This window comes from Convolutriloba macropyga, chromosome 6 (assembly GCF_964194025.1).
Source record: "Convolutriloba macropyga chromosome 6, txConMacr16.3, whole genome shotgun sequence".
NCBI lineage: Eukaryota > Metazoa > Xenacoelomorpha > Acoela > Convolutidae > Convolutriloba > Convolutriloba macropyga.
In genome coordinates this window covers 65,115,744-65,128,339 of record NC_134473.1, presented here as the reverse complement: position 1 = coordinate 65,128,339, position 12,596 = coordinate 65,115,744, and the positions used below count along the sequence as shown (strand labels likewise).

Below are 12,596 nucleotides of genomic sequence, written 5' to 3'. Positions count from 1 at the left end.
CAGAACAAAAGATGGATACTACAAGAGGCCCGTAGTGAAGCTCGCTCCAGTACTTCCAACTGACGATGATGTTTTCACGAAGGAAAACAGGGCCGGCGATGTTGGAGCTGAGCTTAAGGAATAACAAGCTTGCATAGGCGGGGAAAATAGAAACAAAACACTTTCTGTTGTCTTAGTCATTTAATAGTTATAGTTATAGTTCTAGTTCTAGTTACAGTTTGTCACGTGAGAAAAAAGAGAAAAAGGGGAAAATAACAAAAGCAACACACAGAACTCAACGTAGTAGCCGCAGAAAACGGCTGAAAGTATAACTCAGCAAAATATTGCAAACCAAATTGTCTTGAGCAGTAAATAACGTGTTACTGTGTCTTGAACTAGAAATATTCCTGAGCAGTAAATTGTTACTGTGTCTTGTATTCAAAATATTATTCTTGAGCAGTAAATTCTGTTACTGTGTCTTGCATCAACGAATTATTGGAGCTGAAATTCAACTGTTACAACCCCAACTTCTGGTATTCTCAACTTGTGAGTACAAACAGCAAAAGCCAACCTAGGTTTAAATTTAAATATTTTTGCACAAACAGGTCTTAGACATATATCTTTGTCTTCGATTTGTTTTTTCTATCGGATTGAACTGGTATACATAAAGAGATCCCGTATTGTGTGATCTGTAGCAATCCAGTTTAAATTGATAGTTGAAAAAACTAAGATCAGCGAATAGTTACGAACTAAAATAGTTAATGCAACGGTAAGTACAGCAGAGCGGATATACAGTTACAAAAGCGAACTGCATAAACGAAGTATCCGGACAGATTTTGTAACCACTCAGAACGAACTGGGCGGTGTAAAACTTTCTTTGTGAAACACAAGGAGAGCAGCCGTTACAAAATGGTTAGCAACAAGACTTCCCATCTTCAACGCCAAATGGTTTAAGTGTGAATTTTGTCACCAAAGTTTACCCAAAAAGGGTTCTGTTGAGCTCGCCGTTGTGATAAAATATTGAAATGAGGAAGCCCACTAGAAATTTTATATTAATTCCAATCTAATAGAGTTCGAATCGATCGGGATATTTAGTTTTCGGGAAATTTAAATTTAGATATACTGGTCACAATGAGTTAGTTAACAAATTAATACCATTTTTTTGCTCGAAAGTCTTCAAAATTTCAAAAATTTATAGAAACATATACAAACGGATACAGTTATATTTGAATTTCAATTTAGTTTTTCGGCTTTCTTGGCTGCTTGACTGCTTAATGCAGGTCCAGGCTATCAATTTATCTCACAAATAAATTCAAGGATAACCGTTTTTAGAAAAGACAGCCATTTTGAGACAATTATCAGTTCTCGGGTTAAAAAAAATCGTGCAATTTTGTCCATTTGAAACAATTTTTAATTTATACAGAAACTGGATGTGAATAGTTGAATTACTTCACTTTTTTGTGCATCAGACGATATTTTCAATTTTTCGCAACTTATATGCACATATTCTCTGTTGAAAATAAAGTAAGGTGGACGGATTGCTATATTTACCCAAACTGTGCTCCTCCTGATCTTAACCGTTTTGTGCAATTACTAATTAAGATCAAAATCAGGAAATAGTTCATCGCAAGAGATATTAAAAAATGTTTTCTTTCACAAAATGATTACAAACGACGACCAAAACGCTGTTAATTTTTTCTAATTATTTTCTGTCTCATTCGTGATTCTTGTGCTTATTGGGCTCAAACAGTAACCTTTCGGGGAACTGACCTAAAAAATAATTTTGCTCGAATGAAATTACTTGAAAAAAAAGTAATTAATGCAGAACGAAGACAAAAAAATTTCTTCCGCATTTGCTTTTCCATAACCTAGCTTAAGAAACTCTGATTATCAGATTTGCCCAAACCGCCCATCAATTCTTGTGCATGCCGGAAAATAATTTCAGCTCATATTGACAAAAATTCCATTGCAGATAATTTTTCAATCCAGGTTCAAATTGCCATTCAATTCTTAGTACAAAATTATTCATACGCCTGACGCAATGTTTCTAAAAAGAAATTCACCTGAATGACACAGTGGAATCAAACTTATAGGATGAAAACAGGTGCAATATAATCTATTTAAAATCTGCAAAAGTGTTGTTTGGATACGTCATCATCCCTTGAGTGCAATAATCAGAATCTGTTAAAAAACGGTCTTATGAAATCTCGGCGTAAAAATTTTATTCCAGACAAACATTTTTTTGCTGAGCCAATTTTGGTCGCAAGATATCAGTATGGAGAGAGATACAAAAGTGGTAAAATTTGAAAGACAATACAAAGTTAAAAAGGTTTTACAGAAACATTCTTAGGTTATCGAGGTTTAAATATTTCAACACATTTTTCTCTTTCTCACATTTTTCTGTTTCAATTAAGCTTTACGATCTAAATGACATAGCAATACTGAGTAATATGAACACAAATCTCCAGTAACATATGGTTAAATATTTTTCATTATCCTGCTATTTTTTTATTAGTGACCTTTTTCTTCTAAATATTGAAATGAGTTTTGAAATTTTAAAGTTCTTACTTTCTTTTACTTAAGAACACTTGTTAAAAATGACTAATTGCAAATTGTTCTGATCCATAATCTCATGTTTGAAAGGACAAAGATAACGAAATTTTGCATATAGTTTGAGAAGACATATCATTTTGAGAGGCAAGTTGATATGGTTTTGCGAGAAATACTTCTAATCATACCTGATTTTTTAAGATGTGAGCAATAATGTAACAATTACAAAAATTATTAAGTTAGTATAATGTATTTTATTTGAAAATTGAAAACTAATCTAACTATAGTACGAAAGATTTCTTATGGGAAGACGAACCATTGAGTATGGTTTTTTGATGTGTCTATTCTCAGTTTGTTCAAATTAAGGTTGAAAATAGTTCACTTCTGAAGTCGATTTTAACAAAGTATTTTTACTGTTAATGTCTCAAAAAAATCTCAAACATTTCCTGCTGCTTCCGTCTAATAAGGAAAAAATTGCTGGAATAAAATAAAATTCTATTTTTCTGTCATTTCCGAGAAAGACCTTTTGTAATTGTTATTTTTGACACAAGAAATCCTTTGACACAAAAATTTGAAATGGCAACAACGCATTTTAAAAACCTTGTTGTAATACGGGGAAATACGGGGAAACCTTTACTCAATTCAAATTATATCAATCTTGCGACTCAAGTTGGGGGGTAAAACTATTATGTGCCAACACACAAGAGCAATCCTATATCTGTAATGTGTACTATTCAATTTATTTTACTCTTTTTTGTTTTCATAATTTGATTTTGTAAATTGTTTCCCTAGGCTTAAATTATTTGCTTTTCTACTGTTGAAACGTTGGTATTTGGAATATATTGTACAATTTAGAGAACGGACGAAGGCATACAATAAAAAATTGAAAAATTAAATTTTGCCCTTTCGTCAAGTCTTGATGTTCATATAGATTCTGATGAAAAAATTTTGTTGAATTAAATATCACAATAGAAGTCAGTTGAAGATGCTTTCGCTGAACTCAGATCCAGTTGAATTTTACACATTTAGTTTTATTGAACTTGGCACTGAAAGATTTTAAAAAATGTTGTTTGTGTTCAAATGCTCAGCGTTATACGTATATCTTTTGATTTTGAGTCAAAAAAATCGTTTCATAAATTTTTGCAGATGACTTTTTTGGAACTTGGTATCGTTATTTGGGATATTGTTAATACTTTAGTAGCGGACCGTAGTTTTAATCTTTGCAAATATGAGAATGAGAAGACTACAAAATTATAAACAACTATACTATACTGGAACCTCATAGTTTTGATTACGTACAACTATGCCGACGTAGTACTATGCCGACGTTTAAGAGCGTCAAAACTCAAACTCATTTTAAAAGTGCAGAAACTGCCTACACCAATTAGTTATCAATTAAATGCTAACGAAATTTATTTTAAAAGCAAACAGGGCACGATGATCAGTTGTTCGGTTGTGATAGACTCATATCAAATCCCGCGGGCCTCTGATGCATGGCCGTGGTCCGCAATTATTATTGTTTGATTTAAGTTTATTTCGTTCCGACTATTTTTGTCCAATTAAAGAATAAAATCCAAAACTCTCGCCAATTTGTTGTGAGTGGCCCAGAATTTTTCCACTCATTTCAGTTGAAGTGATCTGATTGGCTTAAAAATTTATTGGTAGAATAATTGAATAACTTTTCGGCACTCTTATAGTCGGCACTTTTATACGTCGGCATTAATGTACGTCACCCACAGTAGTTTTTTATATAAAATCAAATCTATTAGATGTTGTGACTCATGTTGAATACAACTTGCTGCGCTTGCGGTTGTTCACTTGCTATAATTAATGTGTTCGTTTTTCAAGCGCATAATTGTAATTATGACTTGTCTTTTATAGTTTAAATATGATATGTGTTTTATTATCATTGATAATTCAAGCTGAATTTAAAAGGACCGGGGGTTTAAAGCTATGACTATATGATCAAATATTTGAGTGCAAAAAAATGATACTCAATTATATCTAAAAAAGATACGGATGGTAATTACTTTATTTTTTCGTTTTTCAACAGCTTTCTTACTTTTTCATAATTAACCCCAAACCCCACACTCCTCGCTATGAACTAATATTTCTTTTTCACATTTGGTGAAAAACTCTCTTTTTTCCATCCATGGAAACTTTTAAGAAAAAATTTCCAATTCATGTTTTCCAAAATGAGCATACACATAATTTAGGTTTCATGTAAACTTGTCTAAAAAATTATGTGAACCTCAAATTATGTGAACCGTTTAAGTAGTCTTGACTGATTTTAGTGCGCCTTAAGCCAACTCAAGTGTACTCAAGAATACAAAAAGGTAAGGGGCATAAACTTTACATTTATCTTGAAAACAAATTAAACTCAATTTTTTAAAGTGATTAGTGCCTGCACTTATATCAAATATTTTGAAACTTAAGATGAAAATTCATGGCAATCTAAAGGTAAATTCAAGTATGTTAAAAGAAAAAAAATAAATTGGTTCCCTTTACAAAACTAAGATAAAATTCACGAAAATTCCCTCGCTAATATTTATGTGAAGTTAACGCATGTTCAAAGGCGCCTGATCGCTAGTCTGGAAACTCATGATAGGCCATACTGCCTGAAAAAGTTCAGCTAAAAAATTTTTGGATAAAATCACTTAACAAATAGGTTAAAAATGCATTCATGGAGAAAACGGTTCCTAAAACCTTGTTTTGATTCTTTTAATCAGCAAAGTAAGGAGAAAAAAAACATTTGAAAAATTTTTGAAAAAGTCTTTTAGTTTAATTTAATATCCGATGAGAAAACATTTTTCAGTATTTTTGTATTCAGCTCAGTATGCACAGAGTACACACTTTGTACATGACTGCCTGTGAGAAGCGTCTACTTAGACTACAAAATTTTGCACAGCATTAACATGGTGCACAGCATTAACATATTGCACAGCAAAACATTCTGTGAAGTTGTTACCGAAAAGAGATAAATAAAGCAAAAGACAAAAAGTAATTTATCAGTTCTCAGAACTTTTTCTGCAGTAAAATAATCGGCTACCCATTTATATACTAATATACAACAAATTTATCAAAAACAGCTATAGATGAACTTCAAGACCATTTTTTTGCAAGACGCAAGCCGACGATTTTTTTTTTGCTTCTCTCTGACACCATAAACATCTGGTTTCTAGGTGTTCCAAGAAAACGGAGCGAATAGAGAGCTCTAAAGGTTAAATTCATTAGATTTTTTGTTCAGAAACATAATACAGAAAATTAAAAGTAAATTTGCCCTAATAGAAAGTTTAGTTTTTAACCTCAGCAAGAGCTAAGGCAAAGTTAAGGTGATGCTCTCCTTTTTGAAAAAAAACAGGGTAATTTTCATTGGTTCCCGGAAAATGCAGTGGGAAAATTTCGTAAATCCCGTTAACACTAGTTGTGAAAATTACCTAAATCCGGCGAGAAATTGCGTAAAATCCAATAAAAAAAACCCTGATAAATTGTCTAAATACAGGCAATCCCCATAGGGAACTTGCCAATTCTCCTTTGTCACGGATTGGAAATTCAGTTTTCTAGAAATTCCATTAGTGTTTCCCACTTTTCCCAATTAAAAAAATTAAAAAAAGTTGGCCATACTTACCTGAACATTCATATTCCGAAATCTTCCACTTTAATTTCCCATTGCGAAATATTAGACAAAAACCTAGAAGAAAGTGAGAACTTGTCACTATTGCCGGGAAGTGGTGCACTATGGCCTGAAATTACTTCAGCTTAATTACGGTTTGGCATAACTTTTTAGTGGCATTATTGTTGAGCAACGTAAGCTGGTTCAATCAACTTTATTAGTTGTAATTAAGTATAACAATCTTTTAATCTTCAAACAATGTCATCATTTTCGAACGATCTGAATCTAAAACATGATATTTACAAAAGAGAGTTGACAAAACTCTCGAATAAATGCTTGATAGATCAAAAAACATTCATATAATTTTTCTTGACTTTAAGTGTGTAATTACAAAAAACTTTTGTACGTTTACTGTAAAAGTTTATTCACATCATTATGAATCAAAAGCTAAAAACTAACAACTTGAACCAGTGCTAGATACTTATAGTACTAAACTGCTATGTTAGTTTCGTTAAAGGCCAAACAATTTCATTTTATTCGAATTTGGCTTTTTGTTTAATACAATTTTTGGCATAGATAAAAATTAATAAATTTTTTAGCTAGGCTATATTGTTAAAAAAATGACACATCAACTTGTACATAAATTGACGGAATCGGGAATTTTTCACTCGCCGTACCTTCGTCATTCGTCGATCACAAATGATTTCTCCTCGATGGGCGATTTTATGCGGTACATCTTAGCCGAAAAACACCCCGACAGCAAATTAACCGAAATAAAAACAGGCAGAAACATAACTTATTCACATTTGCTCGCAGTTGCTTCACAAGTTTCGATTCGGCTATTGGAAGTTGGAGTTGAAGAAAGAAGCAGCTTGCATATCGTTGCAGAGAATGGGTTTGATTGGCTAGTTATATTGATTGCGTCATATTTGGGTGGTTATGTAATTGGAGCATCGAGTCCCTTCTCGCCCTGGCCCGAGTTCAGCCGAAACATCACGACTCAATGCGCGACAATTCTTGTGATGACTCGAGATATGTTTGAAAAGTAACATTTCACATTTATTTTACTTTTTTCACAGTGTAAAAAGGGGAGGAATAGATTGATGTTGGAGTAGGAGCTGCAAAACAAATTTGCAATCGTATTTCACCCCCTTTTACTTTTATTTCAGGAAGGGGTGAAAAAATCAAGGAAAGTAAGTTTGGTAGAAGAAGAGCAGAAGAAGGGTCGACGGAAGTTCGGGAACAAGTGGGAGTTTTTTCTTAATTCAAGTTTTCAAGTTTTCAAGATTTGCATGAACTTTTCTGTTTGTTTATTTATTGTAATAAGTATCAATCATATTTCCGTTTCTATTTGCCTTCGCAATAATGAACGTGCAATGCTTCTTTTCGAAATAATGGATATTTTTACTCATTTTTTATTCATTCACCCTCTGCAAAAATCGCTACAAGGAAAGCAAAAATACCAAGTTATAGGTCTCAGACTCAAAGCACCTCTGACTATACAATGTCCAGACCTTGTTCTCTGATCAAATCTCGTATAAAATCTGAAATACTAAAATTGAGACCATTAAGGTTATCTTGTGTGAGGTACCCACATGTTTCAAGTAGCGCATATTGCAATAATTTTCATAAGCTGTAGTGCTCGGACAATTTATAGCACAGAATATCTTTACTTCACTAAAAGCAGTAATTCAGTGTTTTCTTTTCAAACAAGTAAATCAAAATTATAACCAAAGGGTTGAACATACATGACACAAACAAATCAACACCGCACAATTTTGATACTAATTTACAACCTGCTTTAAAACATCATTTAAAACAGATATGATAAAATATGTTGATTTCAAATGGGTTTAAATTTCTGTCACCGATGTGTTAACAATGACAGTGCTACAGCATTTTTTTGCTAATTTTTTTGCGTCTTGAAATTAAAAGCACTGTTCCAATGAAAGTTTTGATGCTATAATTTTAACTCGACTCATAAATCTCTATATGTGTGACCTAGTGAGGTCTTGATAATTCCAGTTAGCTTGTACAGTTTAAATATGAACCAGTTAGAACAACTCTTTGACGGAATGAAATATACTGTTGTTACTCGCTCATTAGCAATTCTTGATTTCTTTTTCAACCTGTGTGGACTGAATTTTGGGGTCGCACGAAAGTCGCAGAAGTTCCTCGGAAGTTGCACCAGAGGTCTTGGTCGCACTAAAGTTGCACTAAAAATTTAGTCGCGAGTCTCACGAAAATTTTATGTCACATGAAATTCGTGCACATAATTGGGTCGCGCAAAATTCTGGTCAGAGGCCGCTTGGTCTGGCAAGGTTTGATCAGAGATCATGGTCTGGTCATGGTCTAATCAGAGGTGGTCTGAGTCTGGGACCTTAAACTTGGCATTTTTGCTCTCTTTGTATGAAATCTTAATTACTAAACTTCAGACCATTAAGGTTGTCTTGTTTACCGTGGTAAGAAGATAGACAAGCATTCACTCCTTCGTGGATGGATCCATTAATGATTATAAGTACGGTAGCCCACATGTTTCAACTCGCGCAGATTGCAATTAATTTTCAGAAGCGGTGGTGCTTGAACAATTAATAGCAGCGTAGATCTTTACTTCACTAAGACCCACGTACGCAGACCTTGTTGATTAACTTAATGTAACTTTTGCTCAATTTACCACAAATTCTTAAGAAAATTGTTAAAATTGTTTGCAACAATTATAGGTACTTCTCAAAACCTAGTATTTTCGATTAGTTGTATCAATATAGTTTAAATCAAATTATACAAAAATGTCTCCATTTTTCTCAGCTGTGAGATTGATTCAATTCTCGATTGATTCAAACAACTTTAGCACAAAGTCAACTAATTTGTGAGCAGTTCAAAATTTGGCAGTTTTTTGCAAGTGGCTATTCACTTTCTAAACTTTAATTTCAATTCAACCTGAACCTTAATTAACTATTCACATTGGTAAAAAAATGATATTTCGAAAGTTTTATAGATTGTATATTTTCCTCAACGAGAATCATTAAAATTTCATTAAAAATCATTCGAAAATCATTAAACGTTTTGTAATTAAAAGTACCTCGATACTGTTGTTTTTAGTTCAGAAAGTTTTTGTTATATGCGCTTGATATCATTTCTGTAACTAATAATTAATCTCATTAAAAAGTCATCATCATCAACATCGCTCAGTTGAAGAAATTCACAATTATTAAATTTGAGAAAACCCATATGAAATTTGCAATAACTTTAGATTTCAATCCGAGATTGACCACCCATATTTGAGCAAACTGATCATAATCGACGCAGTGGGAGACGAAACAGACTTCGGAATTGAAGTCACGATCAAGAACCTGCCACCATCGCAAACTCCCAATTACGATCAAGAAGAACTTGACGACGTCTGTGAGTTCTTGTTCTCATCTGGAACCACTGGAGTACCGAAAGCGGTCAAAATTACTCACAAAATGATTATACGTTCCTGTGAACGAAACTCGCTTGAAGGTTCCCTTGGTTATACGACAAAAAGCAAATTTATGCTCACAAACGCACTTTCCCATGTCGGAGGGCAAATTTTTGGGTTTTTAATTCCGGCATTTCACGGGGTCAATTTTGTCGTCGGCAGTAATCCCGGCTTCATCGGGCAGTTGGAAATTATTGAAAAATACAAGATTACACATATAAACCCATCGCCCGCTAATTTAAATTGCTGGGCGAAGTATGATCAACTAGAAAACAGGGATTTGTCATCGCTGGAATATATTCTGGTTGGTTCGGCGTGCCCAAATTTCGACTTGATTGACACTTTTATTCAACGTTCAGGTTTGAAATCTACAGTAAAGCTTCGCAACACTTACGGAGCTACCGAAACAGCAAGCTGCACATTTTGTCAAAACGAATTTATCGAATCTGATTTTCGATCAATCGGGATTGCAGCTCCTGGAGTATCTTTCAAGGTCATTGACCCCCAAAATGAGTTCAAGGTCATAACTGAACCCAATTTTGAGGGCGAACTGTTAATCAACTTAGGCTTTGACAATCGGTTGCTTTACTTTAACGACCCTGTGAAGAGCAGAAACGCGTTGAGTTCGGACGGGTTCTACAAAACGGGCGATTTAGTTAAACTTGATGAGAGGTTTCAAGTGTACCTTAGCGGACGAATTAGTGAGATTATAAAATATTGTGGTTCTACGGTATCGCCAGCATTACTTGAACAAATCGTGATGGAAAGCGATCTAGTCGTTGATTGCGCAGTTATTGGAAAACCGGATGAAATGTTTGTCGAACTTCCAACCGCATGTGTTGTGCTCTCGGAAAAAGGAAAATTATTTGAGGAAAGAGAAATCAGAAAAATGTTACTTGATCATGTTGCAGGTCACGTGCAAGAGCAGCGCAGAATACAGGAAGTATTCATAGTTAAGTATATTCCGCGAAACCCAAACGAAAAAATAATGAGAGGTGTATTAGTAAAACAAATCTCAGCTGAGAAAATTAATTAAGCATAAAAAAACGTTCGGATAATCACTCATATACCCTCAATGCGGAAAACCAGAAAAATATTTTTTTTTACAAAACTCTTTCATCTCCCGGTAGAATTATGACTATCCATAATTCGTGTTTTTGCATTAACTGTCTCGATTTCTCATTTGGGGAGGAAGGGGGGGGGGGGGAGGTGTTGTGGGTTGGGTTCCGGGAGAAGAAAAAGTTCTATCATTTTAGTACAGCTATCGCGATAATTTCATAGTCTATGTAACAAGATTTATTTATCATGAAAACTTGGTGTACCGAGTTCTTCAACCAGGTACTTCAAATATTGTAAAAAATTTTACGATCTTGCGTGTCTTTTCTAAGTGAGTCAGTTTTGGTTTCACTGAGTATGGACTTCACAAGGACGACAATCAGTTTCCAGTATCTGAAAGACGAGTAATGCCTTATATTATAAAATCATCGAGAAAACAATGGGTGTTTTTGAGTCCTGTGTGTAAAATTAATAGTTTTTTGAAATTTTATAGGCATGTCGTTGAGGTCATAGCATTTAGTTTTAAGCTGTATGTGCCAACCGACCCACCACTGGCTAAATTTTTGTGAAACTGGTGTGTTGTATCCGCGTGCAAATTCGTTCGCCTGTAGCCGTTCTGAAAATCCAATGTTGAAATGGACGTAGTGCTTCGCCGATCAAATTCATCTAATTTCGGCCAAACAGAATCCATCGAATTGTTTATGTTCAGCTCTCATATCTTTTCATATGTAATGTTTCATTAGGAAATTTTGATTCCACTAATAACTTAAAGGAGTAGTCGCTTTTAGCTCTGATAACAATTAGAGAAATGTGATCTGTTAGAATATCGATCAAACTATAGTCTTGAACTTAGTGAGAATTAATAGGAAGAAAATTTAATTTACCAGATTACCAAGACTGAAGCAAATTGATTTTAGTCACAAAATTTATATAAATGAATCATCAAGAAATGGTGCTTAGAATCAATATTCGGTTCAAATTGGTGAGCTATAAAACCATTATTAGAGTGAGATTATTTGATGTGAAATCTTCCCAGTATGTATTGAATGATAATGATACCAACGGAAATGTGAACAAACTCTTAGAAAAGTGTAAAAGCATACCATCTATTGTATCCCCTGCAACTGATTTGCGAAAACCCATAACCCAATATGATCTCAATTGTTTGTAAATTTTTCAAGATGGTCTCTATTGATTAGTTTGTCAATTTCATTATTCATGTCTTGAATACTTATTAACTTATTGTTAATTGAAACAAATCAACGGAAATCTCGGCCTGTTCCTTCTTTGGTCGGACATCATCACTATTCGACAATATCAATTGTGTTGATATTACGATCACTTCGTTGTACACAATAAATCCCAATTGTAAATGCAATCCCAGTTGAAACTAACTCTAGCCAGAATCGGCCTGTGTCATTATTTGACTGTTATGATAAAGGCTTCGCGCACAATTTTTTGTTTCATTCTGATAGCGTTTTTTTCTCTCAGGGCATTAGTCGGTTCGTCAGAAAAAATTCTTAGATATTCTAATGGTTTCATTTCACACTAATAAGATCCATTGTGTTTTGTAGTGCATCATTTTCAAGGTTCTTGATCACAACCGTTCAGACGTTTACTGGATGTACAAAAGCTTCAGTTCCAATGACTGAGAATTTTTTGGCAAGGTCAGAAGTTAAAAAAAGTTAACTTGAAAAATACATTTTAATACAATCATTGTATAATAACTTAGCTTGCTTACTTTGATAATCGTCCAGTTACTCTTTTCCGAAAGAGTTTGCCTTTCGGTTTATGTCTCGTTTAGCTTGTTTTTCAGGGTTTCGACACACTTTTGCAAAAAAAAATGTTAACTACAATTATAACATGCGATTCCTTGTGCTGGAAACAAAAGTCTGATGAACCAAAAACCATGCCAAATTGCTTTCTCCACGATTGTTA

General features: G+C 33.8%; 2 protein-coding genes across 2 annotated transcripts in view; both read left to right on the top strand.

Moving 5' to 3' along the window:
- The window catches only part of LOC142341870 (UDP-glucuronic acid decarboxylase 1-like), a 380,310-nt gene that overhangs the window by 108,553 nt on the left and 259,161 nt on the right, over positions 1-12,596 (top strand). The gene's annotated exons all lie outside the window — the stretch shown is intronic.
- LOC142341137 (uncharacterized) lies at positions 6,546-10,752 on the top strand. The gene is made up of 2 exons (XM_075392030.1): positions 6,546-7,187; positions 9,393-10,752. Exons 1-2 carry the CDS (start codon positions 6,763-6,765, stop codon positions 10,636-10,638), a joined length of 1,671 nt encoding a protein of 556 aa, XP_075248145.1. The 5' UTR covers positions 6,546-6,762; the 3' UTR covers positions 10,639-10,752.

Excerpts from the sequence above, each read along its gene's own strand:
- LOC142341137 (XM_075392030.1), top strand. The coding sequence starts at position 6,763 with ATGACACATCAACTTGTACATAAATTGACGGAATCGGGAATTTTTCAC. Across the intron at positions 7,188-9,392 it reads ACTCGAGATATGTTTGAAAA|ATTTCAATCCGAGATTGACC; the intron begins GTAACATTTCAC and ends CAATAACTTTAG.